Source organism: Apium graveolens, chromosome 1, assembly GCF_009905375.1.
Source record: "Apium graveolens cultivar Ventura chromosome 1, ASM990537v1, whole genome shotgun sequence".
Taxonomy (NCBI): Eukaryota; Viridiplantae; Streptophyta; class Magnoliopsida; order Apiales; family Apiaceae; genus Apium; species Apium graveolens.
Genome location: NC_133647.1, coordinates 77,565,033 through 77,590,503, shown reverse-complemented (window position 1 = coordinate 77,590,503; position 25,471 = coordinate 77,565,033). Strand labels below are relative to the sequence as shown.

General features: G+C 37.9%; 2 protein-coding genes and 1 long non-coding RNA gene across 5 annotated transcripts in view; 2 read left to right on the top strand and 1 right to left on the bottom strand.

The window, feature by feature from the left end:
• The first annotated feature begins 1,972 nt into the window (after window positions 1–1,972).
• Window positions 1,973–3,416, top strand: LOC141720063 (uncharacterized). Of its 2 annotated transcripts, none has more exons than XM_074522422.1 (4): window positions 1,973–2,319; window positions 2,452–2,558; window positions 2,798–2,916; window positions 3,112–3,416. In XM_074522422.1, exons 1-4 carry the CDS (start codon window positions 2,133–2,135, stop codon window positions 3,257–3,259), a joined length of 561 nt encoding a protein of 186 aa, XP_074378523.1. In that variant the 5' UTR covers window positions 1,973–2,132; the 3' UTR covers window positions 3,260–3,416. The 2 variants fall into 2 exon arrangements, with proteins under 2 accessions (XP_074378523.1, XP_074378527.1); XM_074522426.1 differs by having other exon boundaries at window positions 1,994–2,289.
• Window positions 3,417–4,030: 614 nt separating this feature from the next.
• LOC141664603 (TMV resistance protein N-like) lies at window positions 4,031–24,100 on the bottom strand. Of its 2 annotated transcripts, XR_012552036.1 has the most exons (5): window positions 23,339–24,100; window positions 22,017–23,124; window positions 5,869–7,699; window positions 4,734–5,215; window positions 4,031–4,304 (listed from the first exon to the last, which is right to left on the bottom strand). XR_012552036.1 is itself a non-coding variant. In XM_074470566.1 (3 exons), coding segments are annotated over exons 1-3 (1,953 nt in total). In that variant the 5' UTR covers window positions 23,341–24,100; the 3' UTR covers window positions 5,263–6,856. The 2 variants fall into 2 exon arrangements, 1 of the variants encoding a protein (XP_074326667.1); XM_074470566.1 differs by lacking the exons at window positions 4,031–4,304; window positions 4,734–5,215 and having other exon boundaries at window positions 5,263–7,699.
• The window catches only part of LOC141664612 (uncharacterized), a 45,770-nt gene continuing 43,313 nt past the window's right edge, over window positions 23,015–25,471 (top strand). The window contains exon 1 of the long non-coding RNA XR_012552037.1: window positions 23,015–23,126. This is a non-coding gene — a long non-coding RNA (uncharacterized LOC141664612). The remainder of the gene's footprint in view (window positions 23,127–25,471) is intronic.

The window sequence follows — 25,471 nt, the reverse complement described above, 5'->3', positions numbered from 1 at the left end:
TTCATTAAAATATAATTTTTTATTATTTTAGAAATTAAATAAAAACAGTAATCCTGCCGCATTATTTCATTGTGGTAGGTACCTCCCGCAATGTCTCATTGCTGGAGGTCTGCTGCTGCAATAAAACAATGCGGGGAACGAGGTGGTTACTACAACCACCTGGGGTTGGACCAAAATCCTTTAAATAATATTACTTCATGATAATTATATAAGTAAAACGTATATGTTCATAATTTTTTACAACATTTAAACTTATTTAAAGTGATAACTTATGGGGGAAATATTATTATAATAAAATTATTATTTTATTGAATGTAAAAATATAATGTATCCAGTGCGCACCCGAAGGGTAGCGGCTGCGGGTTACCTATGATAAATAAATAAATAAATATATATATACATATATATATATATATATATAATGTATCCACTATATTGGTACCTTAAAAAACTATTATTTTAACATGGTGATTACTTAATCGATTAACTATAACTCTATAAAAGATATTTAAAAAATGCAATATTACTTATTGAAAGATATAGTTTTATTGAAAATTCTAAGTGTATATAAAAAAATTATGTTTTAAATAAAATTTGATTTTTTATTTCACATTAATAGGTTACGAATTATACTTGATCTAATATTAATTTGATTTATCTCAGATCAGTGATTTACATTATTTTATTTTATCCCGATGCCCAATACACCGACCAAATTAAACTAATTATTTTTAGTTAAATTTTTTTTAATTCCGGATCAATAAGATAATTTTGTTTTAAACTGAATAATTAGTATATGTGTTTTTTCTGTTGGTCGGATTGTATTTTTATTTTAGTTTTGTGTTAGTCTGAATCAATTGTATAATATATTTTTTTATCGTGGATAAATAAAATATATTATTTTGTTTATCCAAGTTCATTAGTATAATTTTTTAGGAGGATTGATAGTACTATTATTTTATCTTAGCCCGACTCAGGTTATATATTAACCAAAACTTAAGAATTATATTTAGTTTGTTTAAATTTAATTTAGCCCGAAGTAAAAAATTAGAATGATATAGAACTCGATATGAATTAAAATTTAAATTGATAGAAGAAGTTGAATTTAATATAAATTATAGTGTTATAGAGTTCGATATAAAATAGAATTGAAATTTGTAAAGTAATAAAGGAAATTGACTTCAATATCAATTACAATTAGAACTGATCGACCCAATAATTAGAATTAGAACAATTAAGTAAGTGTAACTAAGTAATTTCAGCAGGTACCGACCGACCGAATACCAAACTTTCAATATTTCGTATATTATAATATAATATAGATAGATAGTATGTATAGATAGGAAAATGACTAATTACATTCGTATCAACAGTAAAGAAGAATTATTTTCATACTATCAAACATTTGTCACGTCATCAAATGATTGTGAATAATATGGATAATCGAATTAGGATATTGAACCAAATTATACTCATTATACTATTGTAGAGCTATCTTATATTTTGTGTCGGGCACATGTTGCTTCTAATATGTTAAATTAATTCTAAAAAGTTATTGTATTTATAAAAATCCGGTCCTATTTAAAAAGGTATAAACTAGATTAAATTAATATATTATAATTATATTATTTATATATATAAAATTTATAAAAAAAATAATTTTATATAGTTAAGATCAAATCTTTATCGAATTGGATAAGTGAAAATATTAATTTTTAATAAATCGAATTCTTATTGTATCAGCTTATTATCACATCAATTTTTTTTAGAAAATTCATATCCAATTGGTTAAGACTAATAATAAAAGTACATCCATTCGCAAATCTAGGAGGTAGTATTTAAAGTCAAAAATGTTGCAGGCATTAAAAATATCTCAGTTAAAAATTTTAAGTTGATTTTACAAATAAAAAAAATCAGATGATTGACGATTTCCCTGGGACCGGGTGCCACCAAAACCAGGATTGAACAAAGCAGTTTTTTCTCTGCCCACCGTGATGTTCTCTACCCCTGATTTCAAATATATTATATATAGAGAGTTATGACACTGAATACAACATATTCCCATGTAAGCTTATACAGATCAACAAAACACACATACACACAGACTAAACAACTTTACAGTTTTTCTGAAGATGGAGAGAAAGATAATAGTAGCAGTAGATGAAGGAGAAGAGAGCAGCTATGCACTTTCTTGGAGCTTGAACAACATTTTTTGTTCTTCCAATGATACCCTTATTCTCCTTTGTGCTAAACCTGCTAGAACTGTTTACCCTTATGTTGATGAAACAGGTAGGCCTAGAGATTTATTACTTCGTCAAGGTATTTTTTGTTGTTATTTTTAGTGCAATTTCAAGACTCTTTTTAAATGTTACCCTGTTAGTGTTATATTTTAAGAGATTTTTGGGTTTATGAAAATGTTGATATTGAGTTGTGTGTGTGTTTTTGGAATAGGGTATTTGTTTTCGCAAGATATTGTGGAGTCTATGGAGAGGTATGTTAATGAGGTTGCGGAGTCCGTGGTCCGCAAGGCTAAAAAAGTTTGCCAAGACTATCCTCAGGTACCTGAGAGTTTAGTTCAAAATTTTGAGTTGTTGTGAGTCTATCAGTTGTTTTTTTTTGTGTGTTATTTTTAGATTTTGTTATCGTGTGACAAATCGGATTGGATTTTATGTCGTTTCATGATTTTGTTGTTGTTTTATAATGAGGCTGCATTGTGTCAATGAGTCATGTGTCTACCAAGTTCATGTTTCTACCCAGTTTTTGAATACATATGTAATTTGATTATGTATAATGAAAGATCAAGGTGGAGATAAAAGTAGAGACTGGAGATGCAAGGGACGTGATCTGCGAGGCGGCGGAGAAACTCAATGCTGATATGGTGGTGTTGGGCAGTCACGGTTATGGTGCTTTGAAGAGGTGAAACCTCTAGCTTATCTTTGTCCAATCAATTTGCTGGCTGTCCCTGAATAACTGTCTCTCCGCTCCTCTACCACAGAGTTGGAGTAGATGTGGTTTCGGGGTGCATTTTATATCTGGGAACTTACTGCAGAGTAGATTATATAATCTCATGTGCATATATTTGGTTTAATTTTTGAATGTCATAACATGCAGGGCATTTCTGGGCAGTGTGAGCAATCACTGTGCACAAAACATCAAGTGTCCCGTTTTAATCGTTAAGCGCCCTAAAATACCATCTCCTACTTCACCTCATGCTGCTGCTGCTGCTGCCGCCGGTACTGCAGGCGGAAAACAAGAATAAGCTGCTAACTTGATGAGGCTAATGCGTACTTCTCAATACTTTGTGAAATGTTTTTTTCTTGTTAGTATAATGTTTTCTTTTTTGGTTTTTTAATTATGTCGGTGCCTTGTATTTCATTATAATTTCTTTGGTTGGTTATTTATCTTGTTCAAAATTATATTTTCAGCTGGATCAAACAATTAACACTGCTCTACAAATGGTATTTATTTAGCTTTAAGTTCAGATATATATATGTTCTGGGTGTTAAAAGATTCCCACAAATAAATTTACTAAACATAATCATTCCTTACTACAGCTACTATAATATCATGCCTGTCTATAAAACTAGTAATATAGCAGGATGTTTTGGTTCCACTTTTTTCTTTCTACAATGGGTGTGCAACAATAGTTCCAAAAGGATCCTCACTGATGTAGCAGATGTTTAGCCCAACATTTGGTCTAAAATGGTGGTGCAATAATGGTTCCTCAAGGATCCTGCCTGAAAGTCCATAACCTCTGTAAACTTATCACGCATAGATCGAGATGTAAAAAAATTAATTTCTTTTTCTTCTTTCTGTACGCCAAATCAAGGTTCCAAGCTACATGGGTTAACAGGACAAAGAAACCGGGGATCATACAGAGCCTGATATATAAAACTGATTATCATCCGAAAGAATCTTGTAAAATTAAAGGTCATTCGGCTTAAATGCAACCAGGTGTTTAGCTTTCGGGAAAATAGTGAAGAGCTAATGTGTTGAAATACAGTAAACTGAGATAAATCTAGCTTTTTGTTCATAAAAAAATTAGAGAAACAAACAGAATTAACATCTGCCTAATAATCCATACATTAGGATTGTTAGTTAAGTTGTTATTAAGCTGTATGAAACAGATACTACCTTCAACAGGTCTAGGAGTCTCAACTAAGAAATGACTAGCAACATATTAGAGCCACTGCTGGAATATATGAATATTAACACTAGCTGAAATTGCTACGAATATTTGTCATTCAAATTCCAAAATCCAGATCATGTCTTCAATGCACCAAATTCCCATCTGTTTTTCTTTCCTACATAAAGATGCTACCGTTAGAAAAATGAAAGGCTTATCTGATACAGAAACAGGGATATGATGATGCATATCATTATCCCCTACAACTCATCCTGTAGCAAAAATAAAACGGTGTTAAATTGAACATTAATTCAAGCAGCACGGGTCCAAACCTATAATATAATCATGATTAAGACGAATTTGAAATATCTAAACCTCTTGTTATTAGATAAAACAGGACTAACTTTCTTGAACAGTTCAGTTTTAATATGGAAATTAAGAAACTCGAGTTCAATAATGCAAATACCTAAAAAAAGCCCTTTTACCTTCCTCTTTAACCAAGAAAAATGATATGTGTCTGCTAAAAGTCGATAAAAGTGTTTTAGATATTACGGATATATTGACATTTTTTGCAGCAATAAGAATTAACCAGAGTATATCTCATTACCTTTTTCAGTAGGCGGGAAACAAGTAATTCATGTCAGGGTAAGTTGTTTCTAGACAATGGCAGTGGTGTGGTGGCAGTCGTCAATTATTGCACTCTGTTTTGTATAGTAGACGAATCCCAAGAATTTCTGCACCAGCTGTTAATTCAATTCTATCATCACCTTTGACTGGGAACATTATTTTCGGTAATAATACCATTATCAGGGCTTCGTGTTCGTGTGATTCATGATCGTAACGACAAATACTTGTGCGCCATATAAAATTACTTATAATATTCTTCACTGTGGGATAATGGACACTATTCATCTTGTATTCAAAGCAAAGGATCATCCCCAAGAAACCATACGATGCTGTTGGCTGTAAAGTCAAATATATTGTTGGACCAAAATTATTTTGAATCCAATCAGGTGATTCTATTATCCAATCTGGAAACTCTGTCTAGGTAACGTAAACTTGAATATCATGCCCGAGTCGAGAGTAAATCTGTTGCAAAAGATGACGATCTTTTTAACAACATATACATATTACACACAGTTTATATGTCTGATATTAAACCAATGAAACTGTCTCTACATCAAGACTCAAGAGCAATTATTAAATAATTTTCAATCATTAATACAACTGGGATAAAGTATATACAGAAAACACTTATATACCACTCTTTAATAAACAACCACCACTTAAATCTTCACATCAATATTGAAGTGGACAAAGTGTTTTAGTTGTTTGATAGTATAATTATCAATATTAAATGACAATGTATCTAATAGAAAATAAATATACACAAGGAAGAACCAAAGAAGCGAGTTGTAACTAGGAACAGTTCATTAGAAGATATTAAAAAGAGATCCATACTAGGAAAAAGTGTCTAACCAGGTTGGAAAGAATTATATGTGATACTGCAATTTTTGAAGCACATTCAAGGTGTTACAAGGATGTAAAGAGAGACAAGAATAGAAAAGATGAAAATGCACATTTTATAAATTTGTGAGACAAAACATCAGTAGAAGGATTTGGGAATGAACATTATTTCTAAATAACTTATTTTAAATGGAGTATATATAGGACTTTGATTTTTCAATTAGCTAGAACTAAAATCTTAATTTATAATCATGATAACTTGAAACTAATCAAACCTGAAACAACTTTTTCGTTAGAGATAGTTGCAACGACCCCCCACATAAATTCTTTTTTTTTTTTTTATAGAAGTGAGCCCTTCCAAACCATGCAACTCTGTCAAACCACTACAATCTGCAAGGTCCAATATCTTCAACAGCTCCAAATGGGATAAATTTGGTAACATCTTCATAGACTTGCAACCATCTGCCTCAAAATGTTTCAGATTAGAAGGAAGTTCTACAATGGACAACAGATGTCAGCAACCTGTAAGATAAAGATCTTCTAGATTTGAGAGCTGACTTATACCACCTGGCAGAGCAGTCAACACATTCTTCGATATATTCAACTTCTTCAATGATGATGCAATTAGTCGGGTTGATGCTATATCAGGAAGTCTTTCCAATATAGCAAGACCACTTGCATAAAGCTCCTTTAATCTTGTAATCTCCCACAGCTGATCCGGCAGTGTTTCAATTTTTACATTCAGAAATATCCAGAACTTCCAGCGATCAAATGTTGCAAATGGTGCTTGGAAGAGTTTTAAGGTTCTTGTTTCTCCGTAATTTCAGCTCAACAAGCTTAGTCAGACATCCGATTGAATCCGGTATATACGAAATAGAAATATTGTTCATACGGAGCTTTTTTAGGGATTCAATGTTCCCCAGTTCTGCTGGCAATGCTTCCAGACTACTGCAATCATCAATATCTAGTATTTCCAGTGATCTCATGCTTCTGGTGGTGTCTGGAAGAGTTTTAAGGTTCTTGTTTCTCGATAATTTTAGTTTAACAAGCTTACTCAGATGTCCGATTGAATCCGGTATTTCTAAAACCGCTAAACACTGTGCATGAAGCTCTTTTAGGGATTCAATCTTCCCCAATTCTACAGGCAATGTTTTCAGACTACTGCAATAATCAATATGTAGAAATTCCAGTGATCTCAAGTTGCAGATGGTGTCCGGAAGAGTTTTAAGCATCGTGTTTCCACTTAATGTCAGCTCAACAAGTTTACCTAGGCGTCCAATCGAATTCGGTAATTCTGAAACAGATAGACCAGATGCATAGAGCTCTTTCAAGGATTCTAGTTTCCCCATTTCTACTGTCAATGCATTTAGATTTTAGACTTCTGCAGTGAGATATATCTAGAATCTCCAGTGATCTCAAATATCCAATGGTTTTTGGGAGAGTTCCAAGGTTCCTATTTTTAGTTAATCTCAGCTTAACAAGGTTACTAAGACGTCCAATTGAATCCGGTATTTCCGAAACAATTACATCATGCACATTGAGCTCTTTTAGGGATTCAATGTTCCCCAATCCTACCGGCAATTCTGCTAGACTTCTGGAATAACCAATATTCAGAACTTCTAGTTCTCTTAAGTTACAGATGGTGTCTGGAAAAATAGTAAAAGTTTGAAGTTGCGGATTACGACTTAATATCATACTCTTCTCGTGACAAGTTAATATAATCTTAAGAAGCTTACTAAGACATCCAATAGAATCCGGTAATTCTGAAATAGCTACATCATGTTCATCGAGCTCTTTTAGGGATTTAATGTTCCCCAGTTCTTCTGGCAATGCTCCGATATTATACCATTCACCAATATTTAGAACTTCCAATACTCTCAAGTTGCAAATGGTGTCTGGAAGACTTCTTAACTTACTACAACCCCTCAAATTCAAGGAAACAAGCCTCCCCAAACTTCCAACTGATATTTCGAGCTCTTCCAGGCTTGTACAGTACTCGAGATTTAAAGTTTTAAGACTTGGTAATTTGGTGAAATCCGGAATTGTAGTTAACTGTGCAGAGTATGACATGTTCATAGTCTTTAATTTATCAAAAACTTCTGAATCCTGGAAATGCGAGTGCAAATCGGATAAATTTAATCAGATATTTCTATTTGAATTGTCATATATGCAGGAAACAAATAAACTCGTGATACCTACTGTTATGGATAAAAAACTAATATATATAATTGCTGTATTTAATACTAAGGAACGTGAGCTGTGAAACTCAATTTGACTGTTCTTGTGTTTCGTGACTCAATCTGCCTTAACAAGATGCCTACGTACATTGCTGATTGCCAATGATCAAGTCAAAAAACGTAGTTCTGATTTGTGGGGTGAGGCCCTTATATAGATGTTGAGAGTCCTTGAATTGGACTTGGTATAGGAGACTTGGTGGGCAAGTCTCACAATTAGAATGGACTTTGGAGTCCTAGATAGTAGGAAACTGATTCCTTATCCTTTTAGGTCCCCTTGAGGCCAATCTACAAGGATTTATATCCCCACTAGGACTTATCTTCATAGCTGTTTTCCTCCTTTATTTATTAATTATGAAATTAATAAATAATCAGGGCTTTTGGGCCTTCTTTGTTTCATCAGGCCTGATCTGGTCCATCAGGCCTGATCAATGTGTTGACCTTTTTGGTCTGAATGTCATACATCTTCTTATTGGGCCTAGCAGCCCACACCTTGCAATATTTAATTATACAATCAGGATTTATTTATCCCTATCATTTGCCCCCCAACTTTTGGAAAACATTGATTAGGTTTCGCAGAAGTTAAGTCTATTCATTCCCTTACATGGTTTCGTTTTTAAAGTGTGGAGCGACCTACACATTTACAACGATTTTTCAGGAATTATCTTAATTTCCAGGAATTTTTCCCTAATTTTCTGGATTTTCCCCTTAATTTCTGGGTTTTTCCCTAATTTTCTGGGATATATCCTTAATTTCTGGATTTTTCCCTAATTTTCTGGATTTTTCCCTTAATTTATGGGGTTTTCCCTAATTTTCTGGGATTTATTCTTAATTTCTGGATTTTCCCTAATTTTCTGGGATTTATCCTTAATTTCTGGATTTTTCCCTAATTTTCTGGACTTTTCCCTTATTTTCTGGATTTTTCCCTAATTTTCTGGGATTTATCCTTAATTTCTGGATTTTCCCCTAATTTTCTAGAATTTTCTGGGATTTATCCTTAATTTCTGGATTTTTCCCTAATTTTCTGCCTTAAAATCGATCAGGATGTATAAAAAATCGATCAGGATTCCTGACCGATTTCGATCAGGATCCTGATTGAACTAGCTCAGGAACTAACAGTCTGGTCGACGGGATCTTCGATCAGGATCTATGCGGAATCGATCAGGATTCCTGATCGATTTCGATCAGGACTCTGATCGAACTGGCCTTCAAAGTGACACTCTAGTCGACTGAAACATGGGCTTAATCGATCAGAATTCCTGATCGATTTCGATCAGGATTCTGATCGAACTAGGTGGCTTTCTACCGTTCTGATCGAATGAAATATCGATCTGGATTCTCTTCTGTGTCGATCAGGACTCTGATCGATCTTAGTGGTTTTCTTCCTTCTTGCTCGAATGAGATATCGATCAGGATCCTTTTTGGGGTCGATCAGGACTCTGATCGAACTTAGGGGATTTCTTTCCTTCTGTTCGAATAAAGTATCGATCAGGATCCTGTTTGGCGTCGATCAGGACTCTGATCGAACTTAATAGGTTTCTTCCCTCTTGATCGATTGAAGTATCGATTAGGATTTTCTTCTTTGTCGATTAGGACTCTGATCGAACCATTTTAAAATTCTGGTCGATTTTTGACCCTTCATTTTCCACAGGAGCTTCTAGATTATTCCTGATATTTCTGGTAGATGGGCTTTTAGGTTGGGCCTGGCTAAATGGGCCTAGAAACGCCTCGTATTCCGAGCTTTTCGCCTATATAAGTGTAGTGTGAAGTGAGAATCCTCACTTCACTTCACATTTCTCATTTTCTCTCATAAATCTCTCTAGAGTTCTCCCTTTGAGAAGGCGATTTCCGGCGACCTCAGCCACCACAGTTCCACCTTTCTCAGGTTTTTCTGGGTTTCAAGCCTTCAATCGAAGCATATCAATGGCGGATCGTGACTTGGCTCGTTTGCAGAAGATGAATGTCTCTAAGAGAGGTACAAATATTCAAATTCAATCTCCATATACTTCCCTACTTGATATGATTAACTCGAGAGGTGATGAATATCCGTCTCTATCTGAGTTAGATTCGTATAACCATGGTAACACCTTTCATGAGTTAGATGGTAGGATAGAGTCCATGAACACCCTGTACAGACTTCCACCCCACCTTAGGATCACTCCAGCCGCCCCTGGGGATAGGACTTGTAATTGGGAGGGGGATACTTTGTTTATCTATCGAGGAGCCCTGACCGCGGGTCTTAGGTTCCCATTCCATTAATTTATTCCTCGCTTACTTGCCGATGTACAAATCAACCCTTGTCAACTCCCTCCTAACGCTTGGAGGAACATTATCTGTTTTATGGTCCTTTGTCTTAGAAACAATTTTCCTCTTTCCGTAGCTGTCTTTAGGAAAGTTTTCCAATTCTATAATAGCTCCATGAGTCAACCAGGTTGGGTTTTAATTCGTCAGCGGCCCAAAATCCCTCATATCTTTGATAGTAATTCCATAGTTGAGAACAACCCCAAATGGAGGGACGAGTTTGTGAGGCTGACCTGGGCTGGGGGTGATTGGGCCACACTCTTCCGTAGGCCCTTTTGCAAAGTGTCAGATGGGAGTCCAGGTAGCATCAGATTATCTGATGAGGAGGAGGTGGCCTACCAAGCCTTAATTTCAGATGATGGGAAAACAGACACCAGGACCCTCTTAGAGGAGTTTTCCTTGAAGAAATTCGGTCTCTCTCAGGCCAGTGATAAGGGTAAATTATAATCTGGATAACCATTTTTCCTTCCCTTTAATTGTAACGTTTATCTCTCCTGCAATTTAATATTCTTTCTATCTCTCTTTTTCAGCTTGCGAGGCCATCAATAATGTCAACAGGCCCAAGGAAGGGGAGTCAGGCCGCCAGAAGAGGGCCAAGCTAAACAGGGACCCCAGGAGCAAACCTGACGGTCCTTCTTTTCTTAAGCCCTACATCCCGGTGGTCGAGCTGGGGGACGATGTGGATCCTCCACTTAAGGCACATTCCTTCAGGCCTAACTGGGGCTTTAGGAGGAGCGATACGGTGGTTGGATCCACCAAACACGCTAAGGATTGGTCGTACCATTCCATCACTCCCCACGACTTTACTGACATTGTTACGGGGAGTGATATCGAGACCATTGAGCTTCTGGGTTCTCAAGCCCAAGCTGCGGTAACTTTCTTTTTTCTCATTTTTTTTTGAATCCCAACTTTCTCGTATTTCAACGAACTTGTGCTAACTCATACATATTTCTTTGCAGAGTAATACCTACTTCCAGGCGGCCCTCCATCAGGCTAGGTCCTGGAAGGGTAACTCATATGGGTTTGAGAAGGAGATGAAGAAATGGGAGGAGAGAGCCAAGGTCCTGGAGAAGAAGCTGGACACGAAGAAAGAGGAGCTGGCTAAGGCTCAATCCGAGCTGGTGAAACTTAAGAGCGATAAGGATAAGCTCATTGATGACTACATGGATTCTGACAAGTTTAAGAATCTCATGGAGATTCATGATGAGGGTCTTTATTCCCTACAGTTTACTCAGGGATGGGATGCGGCCGTAAAGGCGGTTTCTGAGAAGCACCCGGGCTTGGTCGACCCTAAGGACTTTATAAGTCCTGAGCAGGCTGAGTCGGAGGACAGCATAGATGCCCTCTTCAACTCCCCTCAGCCAGATGATCGCATCTTGGATCCTAACACTGCTTCTCCTCCCGCTTCTCCTGCGAAGGATGCTGAAGGCGCTGATAAGGAGCAAGAGAATGAAGGCTCCCGCATGGAGGAGTAGTTTTTTTATTTTGTAATTTTATCCTTAACTTATGTCTGGACTTTTGTTTGTATTAAAACTTATTACCCTCCGGGGTTATTTTATATGCTACTCTCCCTATTCGCATCTCTCTCCTTTATTTTTCCGATACTTTAATATGCATTCAAACTTGACCTAATGGGCCACACAAGTATTATCACAACTCAAACATCCATAGGTTGAAATAATTTCGAACTCTTCAATTTCAAGTCTGGTTTTCCAAAACCTTACATAATATGGGTTCGACCCTGATCAATAATAGCTAGAAAATAAAAATCCTACGCAAACAAAGCTTCAAGGTGCTTTTAAACCTACCTGTCACAATGACAAGTGAGAATCGTACTTCGACTATCTTACACGTAGTAAACCTTCAGGTTTTGCGCGTGCCAGGTTCTCGGGACTTCAAAACCATCCATAGTCTCCAGCTTGTAGGTTCCTCTACCCTGAACGCTCTTGACTTTGTACGGCCCTTCCCAATTTGGGGCAAGTTTCCCTTTCTGTCCTACCCCAGAAGCTTCTATCTTCCTCAATACTAGGTCACCTTGTTTAAAGAACCTTTCTTTAACCCTTAAGTTGTAGTAGAATGAAGCCTTCTTCTAATACTCTACAATCTTTGCATGTGCTTCATCTCGCACTTCATCGATTAAGTCTAGAGCCAACCTTTGTCCTTCCTCATTTTCCTCAGCATTGAAAGCCTGAATCCTTGGAGAGGAATGTGATATCTCCACTGGAACTACTGCTTCTGCCCCATACGCCAACATGAAGGGAGTTGCTCCTATCGTGACTCTACAGGTAGTCCTATAGGCCCATAATATGGGAAGTATCTCATCCACCCAATTATTTCTTGACTTCTCGATCCTCTTCTTTAGTCCATCCAGGATTATTCGATTTGCTACTTCCGCTTGCCCATTGGCTTGTGGGTGAGCCACGGAGGTGAACCGTAACTCAATTTCATTTTCTTCACAATACTTCTTGAATTCCTCGTTGTTAAACTGCGTTCCATTATCGGTGACTAGGACACGGGGAATTCCATATCGGCACATAATATTTTCCCACAGGAATTGTGCAACCTGTTTAGTTGTGATTTTGGCCAAGGGTTTGGCTTCAATCCACTTAGTGAAATAATCAATGGCTACAATCAGAAACTTCCTTTGTGCCGTGGCCATAGGGAAGGGCCCTAGAATATCCATCCCCCACATAGCAAAGGGAATAGGCGAGTTGATAGATGTCAGTATCTCGGGAGGTTGTCTAACAACAGGTGCATGCTTCTGACAGCGATCACACATCTTCACATATTCTTTGGCATCAGCCATCATTTCCGGCCAATAAAAGCCTAGACGAGTTATCTTATGAGCCAAGGCCCTGCCCCCCAAGTGTTGTCCACAAATACCTTCATGCACTTCTTCAAGAGCTAAGTGTGCCTCATCGAGCCTGAGACACCTCAAGTAGGGAACCACAAAAGATCTTTTGTAAAGAATCCCATCTATCAAAGAGTACCTTAGTGCTCGAACAGTTAACTTCCGTGCTTCAGTTGCATCACTTGGCAACCAACCAGTTTGAATGTGAGCCTTGATAGGATCAATCCATGACGTCCCCAGGCCTATGGGAGCCACAAGCTTAACATCTATGCTTCGTGTCTTCAAAACACGGAAGTACACACTTCCCGAACTTTCTTCTATCTCAGATGAAGCAAACTTTGATAGCGCATCTGCCTTAGCATTTTCTTCCCTTGGAATGTGTTCAACATGGCATTCATTAAATTGGGTCATTACAGCCCTTACTAGGCGAACATACTTAACCATCGTATCATCCCTTGCCTCAAATTCTCCCTTTACCTGAGATATGATCAGCTTCGAGTCTCCCCGGACCTTTAAGTTTTTGACTCTAAGTGTCCCAGCTAGACCAAGGCCAGCTATCAGGGCTTCATATTCTGCCTCATTATTTGTGGTTGGGAAGTCTAGCTTCATAGCATACTCAATTAAGAACCCATCAGGGCTTTGCAAAACCAATCCTGCTCCACTGGAGTTTATTTTTGATGCTCCATCAAAATAGAGAACCCAATATTCTTTATCATCCTTCTCTTTGCTCCCATTATCGACTCTCTTGTCTTGAGGTATGGCATCTTCCTGTATGGCATCTTCCTGCCTCCCGACTTCTTGGTTGGGTATGGTACATTCCACCACGAAGTCAGCTAGTGCCTGGGCTTTTATTGCCGCACGTGGCTTATACTTGAGATCGAACTCTCCCAACTCTATCGCCCACTTAATCAATCTCCCACTTGCTTTGGGACTGTGAATGATATTTCTCAGGGGCTGATTTGTTAGCACCTCAATCTGGTGAGCCTGAAAATAAGGACGCAGCTTTCTCGAAGCCATTACCAAGGCTAAAGCGAATTTCTCAATAGTTGAATAATTCAACTCAGCACCATGCAAAATTTTGCTGACATAGTATACGGGTTTCTGAACTTTCAGTTCCTCCTTAACCAACACCGCACTCAAGGCGCTCTCTGAAATAGCCAAGTACAAGAATAAAACTTCATTCAAAGATGGTTTGGCCAACAACGGGGCCTGAGCCATATACTTCTTTAACTCTTCGAATGCCTTATGGTTTTCCTCATTCCATACAAAGTCCTTGATGTTCTTTAGTGACTTGAAGAATGATAGGCACTTGTCTCCTGACTTAAAGACGAATCGTCCTAGCGCAGCAACCCTTCCGGTGAGTTTCTGAACATCCTTGATAGTTTTTGGTGGTTCCATGTCCAGGATCGCCTTTATTTTGTCGGGGTTAGCCTCAATTCCTCTCTTTGAGACCATCAATCCCAAGAATTTCCCAGATCCTACTCCGAAAGCACACTTCGTAGGATTCAACATCATCTTGTGGTACCTCAGGACCTCAAAAGCTTCCCTCAAATGAGTTATATGATCAGTCTTTACTAGACTCTTGACTAACATGTCATCAACATAGACTTCCATAGTTTTTCCAATAAAGTCCTTAAAAATTTTATTCACCAACCTTTGATAGGTGGCTCCTGCATTCTTGAGACCAAACGCCATAACAAGATAACAATAAACACCAAAGTCAGTGATGAATGATACCTTTGGAATGTCATCCTTATGCATTTTGATCTGGTTGTATCCGCTAAATCCATCCATGAAACTCAGCATCTCATGCCCAACAGCGGTATCAATCAAAATATCAATCCTTGGCAGCGGAAAACAGTCTTTAGGGCATGCATCATTCAGATCAGTAAAGTCTATACACATCCTCCACTTCCCATTAGCCTTCCTCACCATTACAGGGTTTGCTAACCACTCCGGAAATTGGATCTCCTCAATGAAACTAGCCTCTAAGAGCTTTTCTACTTCCTGTTTTATAGCCTCTTGTCTTTCCGGGGCATAATTTCTTTTCTTTTGTTTCACTGTCTTCCGGCTTGGATCCACGTTTAACCTGTGAGTAGTCAATTCCGGGTCTATGCCTGGCATATCAGCTGCTGACCATGCAAACACATCACTATTTTCTTGCAAAAATTTCACCAACTTCCCTCTAAGGGGCTCCTCTAATGTAGCTCCAATGAAAGTCATCCTCTCAGGATTCTCGGGGTCTAAAGGAACCGAAACCAAGTCTTCTGCTGGCTTTCCTCTCTTCTCGTCATTTTCTCGGACATTCATATCTTCAATAGGAAGAACCTGCCCCCCGACTCCATCTGCCCTCAAAGAGGCCACATAACAGCTTCTAGCCATTTTTTGATCTCCTCTCTCTTCTCCAATCCCGTTTCGGGTGGGAAACTTCATAACTGAATGGTAGGAAGAGGGGACTGCCTTAAAGGCATGTATCCCTGTTCTCCCCATGATAGCATTATAAGTTGAACTAGCCTTTACTACCACGAAATCCAACATCTGCGTTGCTTGTCTTGGTTCCGTACCTATGGTGGTTGGCAGTTTGATTATCCCTTCCACAGGACATTCTACTCCAGTAAATCCATATATTGTCATGTCGGTTGGTGTCAACTGGGAATCGTTATACCCCATCCTTAGAAAGGCGTCGTGGAGCAATATATCCACAGAAGCACCATTATCCACAAGAACCCTCTTAACTGGGCTATTTCCTATTATTGGTGTTATAACCAACGGGTCGTCATGAGGAAACTTTACGCCCTCTAGGTCAGAATCATCAAAAGCTAATATTACTTCTGTCCTGGCCCTCTTCGGGGCTTCTCCAACAATATGCATAACCTCTCTAGTATATGCCTTTGTTGAATTTTTGGACAATCCAGCAGCAGTTGGACCTCCAAAGATCATGTTTATCACAGGTCCTCGAGGGCGTCGCGGTCCTCCAAAAATTGCATTTATAACCGGCCCTCTAGGTTGGGGATTCCGCCCCTGATCGTCTTGGTCCCTCCTACGATCTTCAAAGTTCTTCCTTCCATTATTATTTCTGTCCCCTCCATCTCCAGTATACTTGTTCAATCTTCCTTTTCGAATCAAAAACTCAATTTCATCTTTCAATTGCCTACACTCATCGGTGTCATGGCCAACATCCTTGTGAAACCTGCAATACTTGCTCTTATCTAGCTTGGCAGGATCAGCCTTCAAAGGCTTAGGCCAGCGAATATCTCTATCTTTCTCAATCTCCATCAAAATCTGACTTCTAGGAGCATTCAGCTTAGCGTATTCAGTAAACTTTTGCCCAGGTCCTCCCTTCTTGGGGGTTGAATCAGGGTTTTATTCGGTTCTAGGATATTTGTCCTTTGCAATATATTCTAAATCAGTTTTCCGCTTCTTGCCTCCAGTGGGCTCATTACTTACTACGGTCTTCCTCATACTTTCTTCAACCTTGATATACTTCCCTGCCCTCTCTTGGAGCTGCAACATGCTTTCAGGGGGACGTTTGGCCAAGGACATCTTGAAAAACTCATCCCTAGTTCCTTGTTGCAGTGCTATCATGGTTACCTTATCATCAAGGTCCGGGACTTTTAAAGCCTCCTTTGTGAAACGATTCAGGAAATCTCTCAAGGATTCCTTAGCTCCCTGCATAATACTCATAAGAGATGCTGAACTTTTCTCATGGACTCTCCCGCTGATGAATTGCTTAATAAAAGCCTGACTTAACTCTCTGAACGATCCAATAGAGTTTGGGGGTAAGCGACTGTACCATCTTTGAGCCATACCCGACAGGGTTTGAGGGAAGGCCCGACACTTAATAGCGTCATTCACGGGTTGCAGCAGCAGTGCATTAGAGAATGTCCAGACATGGTTAGCGGGGTCTCTAGTGCCATCATAGGCTTTGATAGTGGGCATCTTGAATTTCCTTGAGATATGGGCATTCATTATCTCTTCTGTGAAGGGTGGAGTTGGATCATCAGGATCTCCAAGGGGAAGGAGATTGCTTGGATCAGTTCTTGGGACGACAACCCTTCTTCGTACCGGACCATCCAAGTCTATAACAGGAGGAGGATTTCTCCCCCTAGGAGGTATCTGGGGTCTGGTGGCCTGGTGAGCTTCCAAGTCACGCCTCAGCCTTTGGATCTCAGCCTCATGAGCCCTTATCCTTTCCTGCACTTCCTGGGGATTCGCCCCTTGGGTGCTTCGAGGGCGTTGCCTTTCATCGACCATCGGTTCCTTGCCAGGACGTCTCCTTCTTGGGGCCACTTCATCATCCGAAGATTCGAAATCTCTCTCAGTGTAAGGACCAGAAAATTCCCGATCCTCGAGGATAGGAGCCAAACCTCGTATATAAGGGGGCGATTGCCCTCGTGCTTCACTTCGCCCAGCATATCCACTTCCTCCAACCTCGGGGTAAGGGGGCATCCCATAAGGGGGGTTAGTAGTAACAACAGTTGAATATTCATACCCGACGGGTCGAAAATTCACAGGTATATGTACTTGTTGAACTTGAGAATTTGTACCTTGAATAGTAGGGGGAGTCGCCCTTGTGGCTGAGGTTGAGTTGCCCCTATCTGGGCTTCCGCTTGAGTAGTTGCATAAGTTGAGTGGGGAGGAATCTCCACGGTTGACGAAATCACCTGAGTTGTCCCTGATGGTGTTCCCTCCTCCAGAGCGCTAGTTGTTCTCCGTGTTCTTGCCATGGTTGTTGTTTAGTTTCCCACAGACGGCGCCAAATGTTATGGATAAAAAACTAATATATATAATTGTTGTATTTAATACTAAGGAACGTGAGCTTCGAAGCTCGATTTGACTGCTCTTATGTTTCGTGACTCAATCTGCCTTAACAAGATGCCTACGTACCTTGCTGATTGCCAAGGATCAAAACAAAAAACGTACTTCTGATTTGTGGGGTGAGGCCCCTTATATAGATATTGAGAGTCCTTGAATTGGACTTGGTATAGGAGACTTGGTGGGCAAGTCTCATAATTAGAATGGACTTTGGAGTCCTAGATAGCAGGAAACTGATTCCTTATCCTTTTAGGTCCCCTTGAGGCCAATGTACAAGGATTTATATCCCAACTAGGACTTATCTTAATAGCTGTTTTCCTCCTTTATTTATTAATTATGAAATTAATAAATAATCAGGGCTTTTGGGCCTTCTTTGTTCCATCAGGCCTGATCTGGTCCATCAGGCCTGATCAATGTGTTGACCTTTTTGGTCTGAATGTCATACATCTTCTTATTAGGCCTAACAGCCCACACCTTGCAATATTTAATTATATAATCAGGATTTATTTATCCCTATCACCTATAATGTCAGCATTAGTATAAAAGTACTAGTAGTAGTATGCTATATAGTTGTAAGGGTAGTACTGTAATTTCAGAGTTAGTTAGAACTGCAGTAGTATAAATAGCAGCTCAATTGTAATTTGAGAGTATGCTTGATGAAATAACAGAAAATGGGACTTTGTTCCACAAACTTCTCTCTCCCTTCTCTCTAGGTTTTCTCTCTCTAAAATTCTGGCTTGGTCTACAAGCATTCTCTTCTCATCTTAAATCTGATATGATCTCTTCTGTTTCTCATCTTATTTCTTCTGTTTCTCACCGACATTTCTGCTTAATCTCTACTGTTTCGTTGCCGTTTAGCTGTTATCTTACTTGTTAATTCAGAAAATACCATAAATAGACACAAATTAGGTCAGAATCTCACTCGATCCTGACAAATTGGTATCAGAGCCATATAAAAGGATCAGCTACTGCTTCACCAGTCATGTGCTATAAAAAATGAGTCCAATCATGTATCAGTGTTGCAATCCATTCAGTTTACACAGAGTTATGTTCATCACAGTTCAGGTACTCTGCTTCTCAACTGTTCTTTAGAGAATAGTAGTGATTGAGGTTGTATCTGCTGGTTTGTCTTCAGTATAGACTCGTTTTTAGTAATAGATAGTGTATGAGTGTTGAAAAAGCTAGAAAACAACAAAAAATAATTAAATAGTGTTGTTTTGTAGATTCACCGAGTCAATTCAGTATCGGAGTTTGCCATTTTCAGTTATTTTGTGTCAAAATTGTGGTGGATCTGTGTTTTTATTGTTGAAGGAAGCTTGTTCTGTGTAGTAGATGTGATTGTGTTGCTTAGTGAAGTATAACTGTTGAATTTGTGGTTGTGAAGTTTTGTGGTAGTAGCTGAAGTGATTTAGCTTGTGAATTGGTTTGTATTGTGAAGGTGTGAGTGTTGGTGCATATTGCCAAAGGCAAGTAAAGTAGTGCACTGCAACTGTTGGATAAATTGATCGTGAGAGTATTGGTTAGTTTGTGTTAGTTAATCAGTAGAAGTACTGTGCACGAGAAGTGTTTGACAATTTGACTGTGAGAGTCAGAATTATTGTGGTAGTACAGACCTGAGAAATTCTTAGGATTAGTTATAGTAATCTGTATCAGTGGAGTTATGGCTTATGTGAGGAAATATTATAGATATGCTGAAGCCTCCGGGCAGGAAGATAAGTCCAATAATGAACTAATGCAAGAGGTGCAACAACAAATTCTACTATACAAGGAGAGTACTAATAAGAAGCTGCAGAAAATTGAGGAATTGATTGAACTTGCTGTAGAAAAGATGAACATGTTAAGACAGATGCAAGCTAAGAAAAGAGAAAAGAGTTATGTTAATCATTTTGATTGGAAGGTCAATGTTAATCATGATACAATTATGCAACTAGATGTTACATCAGATGCATTGCATCATCTGAAGTGGAGACTCCCTAAGGTTCAAGGATTAGAGGTTTCTGAATGGCTACAGGATGATGAGCACCAGCTGGCTGATTTTGGCAGTGGAAATAAGACAGGGGAATGGTCAAAATCTGCAGAAGAAGAAAATTCATGTGCTTCTTGGGAAGCTTATACAGGGGAACCTATCTATGACGAAGAACTTGAGGAGGACTTGAATTACTGGCCAGAGAAGCAATTCATTTCAGCATCCTTGCAAGGAGGTCACCCAGACTTTCTAAATCCCTTACCACCTGAAATCTGCACTAGTGAAGCATCAGAAGATAGTGTTAATCTATCTTACACACAAGTGATCCATGACATGAATCCATTACTGATAAAGACACCTAGTCAGTTAGAAGAGAGGATAAATAATGGATTATGCCCCTACTGTCCTACGCTGGATGGTTTCCAGCATGTTTGTAAGCAAGCATGCCAATCTAAGAGAATGAAAGAGGAACTTGCAACATGGGTGGTCAACAAATCAGACATGATAGCTGAATATGGTGACAAGACCAAGTTTGTGGAGTACAAAGGTGAAGATACAGAAGATGTTGTTAAACAAGAAGCTTCAGTTTTCCCTACCATCATGAGATAAGTAATTTGGAATGTTCTTTTCCGAGATGGTCCCACATCTGCAAACTCTTATGGTTGGGAACAGAAGTCTAGCCATCTTAATAGAAAGAAACTGTTTTTCTTTGATCCCGGTGGTAAGGTGAAAAACAAGCAGTTAAATAGTGCTAATCATGACTCTAAAAACATTAACAAGAGTGAGGTTCAACAAGAAGCTGTAATGAAAAACTCTGTTGTTAGTCAACTTAGGCATTGGATTTTTTTTGGCAATAGAGCAGCAGTTATTGAAAGAATCCTTTCAGTTGCCGAGGAAGGTGTTCATCATTGAGATTGAGGTTCCAACTAGATTGCAAGGCCAAGGCCAGAATATTCAAAAAGGGGGTGATGGGTTTGATAAAATTGTTGATGAGATTAATCAACAATATGTTGATTTTGGGAGAACTGAGATGATTGCACTACCATACCAGTACCAATACATGGTGCTAGAACAAGGCAGACCTCAAATATACAAGTCAATGGGACCTGCATGCCATGAAGCCTCAACGAAATCTGTTGCCACATACATATTTGATCCAAGAGGAAATTTAATTTTTCTTCACAGTGTTTTACATCTTGTCCCTAAAAGCTACCCGCTAAAGGAAAGGAGAACATTGTGATGTTTTATGCTCTCACCAATGCTCTTGGTCCTGGGCATCATCTCAAAAAGCTTGTGTTAGACTTCTGTGATGAGATATTACTATAATTCAAAGCTGGACAGGTCTACATGACACAGTTGAAGGATAGTTTTGAAGTGCATGATCCACCATGAGGCCATGGTTAATTTTCAAGGAGGGAGGAATGTCAGGAATGCATCATTAGTATAAAAGTACTAGTAGTAGTATGCTATATAGTTATAAGGGTAGTACTGTAATTTCAGAGTTAGTTAGAACGGCAGTAGTATAAATAACAGCTCAATTGTAATTTGAGAGTATGCTTGATGAAATAACAGAAAATGGGACTTTGTTCTACAAACTTCTCTCTCCCTTCTCTCTAGGTTTGATCTCTCTCTAAAATTCTGGCTTGGTCTACAAGCATTCTCTTCTCATCTTAAATCTGATATGATCTCTTCTGTTTCTCATCTTATTTCTTCTGTTTCTTACCTACATTTCTGCTTAATCTCTACTGTCTCGTTGCTGTTTAGCTGTTATCTTACTTGTTAATTCATAAAATACCAAAAATAAACACAAATTAGGTCAGAATCTCACTCGATCCTGACAGTCCAAGTCCCACATTCGTATCATCTTGCTGTAAGGCAACTTAAGGACAATGAGTGCTTGCGGGTTAAAGTCAGATGGGAAATACTTTAAGGGACAAAATTCCCAATAGAGCCACCTCAAATTTTCAAGTGTGTGTTCAAAGCTTCCAATCAGATTTACACCGGTGAGGTGAAGAAATCTCAATTTCCTCATCCTTCTGAACATTTATGTATTCAATGTATGATCTTGTTGTTATCTTAAGACGCGATCAAAGATAACTTCAATTGCTTTAGTTCCCTAAGACACATACATCAAGAATAAACTTAACAAGTGATGTGTTGTATAAAGAATTTGAAGCCATCAAATTTATTTCAAAGCATTCATGGATACATAAATATATTTTTATACACACACATATATAAATATATAAATATTACCTTGTGGTTTTGTAAGACATCGCTTATATCTTTTGGTAGCCACAATTTACTATGTTTTCCGGGATCATGAGGAGAGTCGTTTCGTGCAATTTTCATTTCCATATCTCGAAGCCGATCATGCATCCCCAACACTGTATTGTTAATTGTTAGTAAACATCTTTTCTTTAAAATATCAATATAATAATCTGCATAGGAGTAACAAGTTTCCAGTATGTCAACAACCATTTGTATTGCCCATCCGACGAAAAAACAAGAAATGTCAAGGAATATATCTTTTAGCATAGGATCATCTGATTCCAAGGCATCCAAGCTAATCATAAGTCTTTGCTGAATATTGCTATTGGGAATTTGCTGCAGTTTCTTGATGTAAGCTACCCATCCTACCTCGGATCGTTTATACAAATGTGAGCCAAAAACTTTCAGAGCCTGGGGAAGCCCACCAGCAAGACGTAGAATGTCGGTGGACAATACCTTTAAACTGTTGTCAGTTTCTGCATTTACAAATGCATGTTCGGTAAATAGTTCCAGTGACTGGACATCATTTAGCTCATTGACCCTGTATCGATATCTTGGTTCTACTTCAACTTTTTCCAGTATCTCTTCATCCCTTGTAGTTATAATAATCAAACTCCCAGAAGCAAACGGTCCCACCAAAGATTCATATTGGTCAAGGTCGTCTATATCATCAATAAGAACCAATTTTTTTGCTGAACAAAGTCTCTCTCTTAGAATCATAATTCCTTGTTCAACATTGTTAACTATAACTTTTTTCTTACTTTTCAGAACATCATTAATAAATTGCTGTTGTAAAGATTCTAGACCTCTTGTCGTCCCTGAAATATCCCTAACGTTTGCTAAGAAGCAGCTGCCATCAAAGCTTCGGAGCAGGAGTTGATTATAAAGAGCTTTGGCTAGAGTTGTTTTACCCACTCCACCCATACCATATATACCAATCCTAATCACACCTTCAGTACCACTGCTCAGCAATGACATTAATTCTTTAACACGAGGACCCAACCCAACCGGATATTTGGCAACATCTAAAGTATTGGGGTTTATTTCCAGTAGAATCTTATCAACAAGCTCACTAATAAAATCAGCTTCATACCTGTAAGTATTTTTTGTTTGAGGCAATTTCCACGAATACAATTATTCAGTTTTTTCCTATCTTTCTAGCTCGATATCTTTTGCAAACATCTGTTTAATTAGTTTCTAATGTTTGATAAATTTAATAACTAAAAAATAGATTTAAGCTACAATATGTTTAAGCTGGAAAAGGTTAGTTTCTAACTCAAAACCCTTGAAATAAATATTGTACTTACATATTTCTACATACTTTGCCCGAAATCTTCCCTATGATGGTCAATGCCCCTCGCCACTTATCTAATCTTTCCTTATCAAAATGAGTTTCAAGTTTCTCAAAAGATTTTCTGAAACTTCCAGTTTAATGTCCCACGGTAGACGGATCGATGTTGTAAAACACAAGAATAACCAATCTTTGCATTGAGTTATAACAGTTGATGATCTCTAAGAGCTCATCCAGGCACCAACGTGAATAAGCATAATTCTCGGAGAGAACAATAACATAAGTCTTGGAGTTGTGAATAGCTTGGAGCAATCCGTCTGGGATAACTTCTCCGCTGCGTAGCTCAGGATCATCCCTAAATGTTCGAATACCATTGCGATGAAGGGCATTGTATAAATGACCAGTGAATGTATATCGCGTATCGATGCCTCAGAAGCTTAAAAAAATGTCCCAACCAGAAGAATTTGAAGTCAAAGTTGAAGCAGCAGAGGACCGAGTTCGATTATAACTTGCGGAAGCCATAATTTAGACAACAGACTTAAATCTTCAAATTTTGCAACAAGCAATAAGTTTAATAACTTGAGATGATTTACCTAATAAAGTCTGCTAAAAACATTCTTAGTGAAATGGCCAGCTAAAAATAAGATATAAGAGTATAATATCAGGAGTGTTTATAAAAGATCATAATTAACATGAAACCACGAGCAATTATAAAAGGTGAATGATTGAAAGATAACTTTACTGGTAAAGAAGATGCTGCAGCAGGAGCAATATCTGTGAGAACTTTACCAATATGAATGATAACATCATAAACCAAAGGTAGATATTTAGGTTGAAAATTCCCGATAAGGGCCCGTTCTATTTCATTTATTCTTTTGACCATATTTTTATGGAAAAAATGACAAAATAGCCAATTTTTGAAATTTTTTAACCAAAATAGTCATTCGGAAGAAAGTGGCCAATTGAATACTCCACTGTCAATTGGGTATACCAATTTGTATAAGATACTCCACTGGTAGTTGGGTATTTCATATATGGGATACTAAGATACTCCACTGGTAGTTGGGTATTTCATATATGGGATACTCCACTAACAGTTGGGTATCTCATATAAAATGAATACTCCACTGATATTTGGGTATCCAATCGGCTAATATTGGCCAACTTTTCATAAATTGATCATTTTTGTTAATTTTGTGTAAAAATAGGCTAAATTTGTCCTTCGCCCATTTTTATACCAGCTCCATCCTTTTTTCGGTTGTCACATTTTTTTCTTTTATCGGTCAAATTGATTATTTTTTGATCAAAAATTTTAAGTTACTTTTATATTATTTTTAAAAATTGAAAATTACATACTCCCTCCGTCCTTTTGATTTGTTATCAAAAGGATTGGGTCCGGAAATTAAGAAATATGTATAAAGTAGTGAAAAGAGAAAGAAAAGTGGGTTAAGGAGTGAGACCCATTAGTTTTTAATATATAAAAGGGAGATAGTGGAGGTAAAAATAGTGTGAAAAGGGAGGAAAAGTGGGGAAATGGAGGGACCCATTGACTAGTTTTGGTAAGTTTTGAAATGAAAAGAAATGGATGAGACATCCCAAAAAGGAAAGTGTAAAGAAATGAAAAGGACGGATAGAGTATTAAAGTAGATTAAAATTCTTTTCGAAGATATATATTTTTTATTTTATCAATTGATAAAATACTCATTTTAAAAAAAATTGATAAAATGCTAATTAACTTCACTCAGATTTTAGTCAATTTGATCGGTCAAAAATCAAACGTGACAACTAAAAAGAGACGAAGGTGTATTAATCTGCTCCACATGTCACCATTTAAGGAGCATTGCTAATTGTTACTAGCCACCCAGAATTGATCCTGAATTTTTTCCGCACATTTTGAGACTTCAGGGTAAAGAGATTGTACCAAGAATAGAGGTGGCAATTTCAGATTTTGGGTCGACTTCGTGTCAAGTTGGATGTATCTGAATTTTTTTTAGCCTGAATCGAACCTGACACAATCGAAAATATGTTTAAAAATATGATATGAACCCGACCTGATAGGTACTCGAATTACTCAAAATTGACCTGTTTAACACGAACTAAATGGATCATATCATACCCGACCCAAAATAACACGAAATGACCTAATATT

What these genes read in the sequence shown, in the direction of transcription:
- LOC141720063 (XM_074522422.1), top strand. Translation starts at nt 2,133, where the DNA reads ATGGAGAGAAAGATAATAGTAGCAGTAGATGAAGGAGAAGAGAGCAGC. An exon ending in TTTGCCAAGACTATCCTCAG is followed by an intron (nt 2,559 to 2,797) that starts GTACCTGAGAGT and finishes GTATAATGAAAG; the next exon opens with ATCAAGGTGGAGATAAAAGT. An exon ending in GGTTATGGTGCTTTGAAGAG is followed by an intron (nt 2,917 to 3,111) that starts GTGAAACCTCTA and finishes CATAACATGCAG; the next exon opens with GGCATTTCTGGGCAGTGTGA.
- LOC141664603 (XM_074470566.1), bottom strand. An exon ending in ATGTCTTACAAAACCACAAG is followed by an intron (nt 7,700 to 22,016) that starts GTAATATTTATA and finishes TCGCATTTCCAG; the next exon opens with GATTCAGAAGTTTTTGATAA.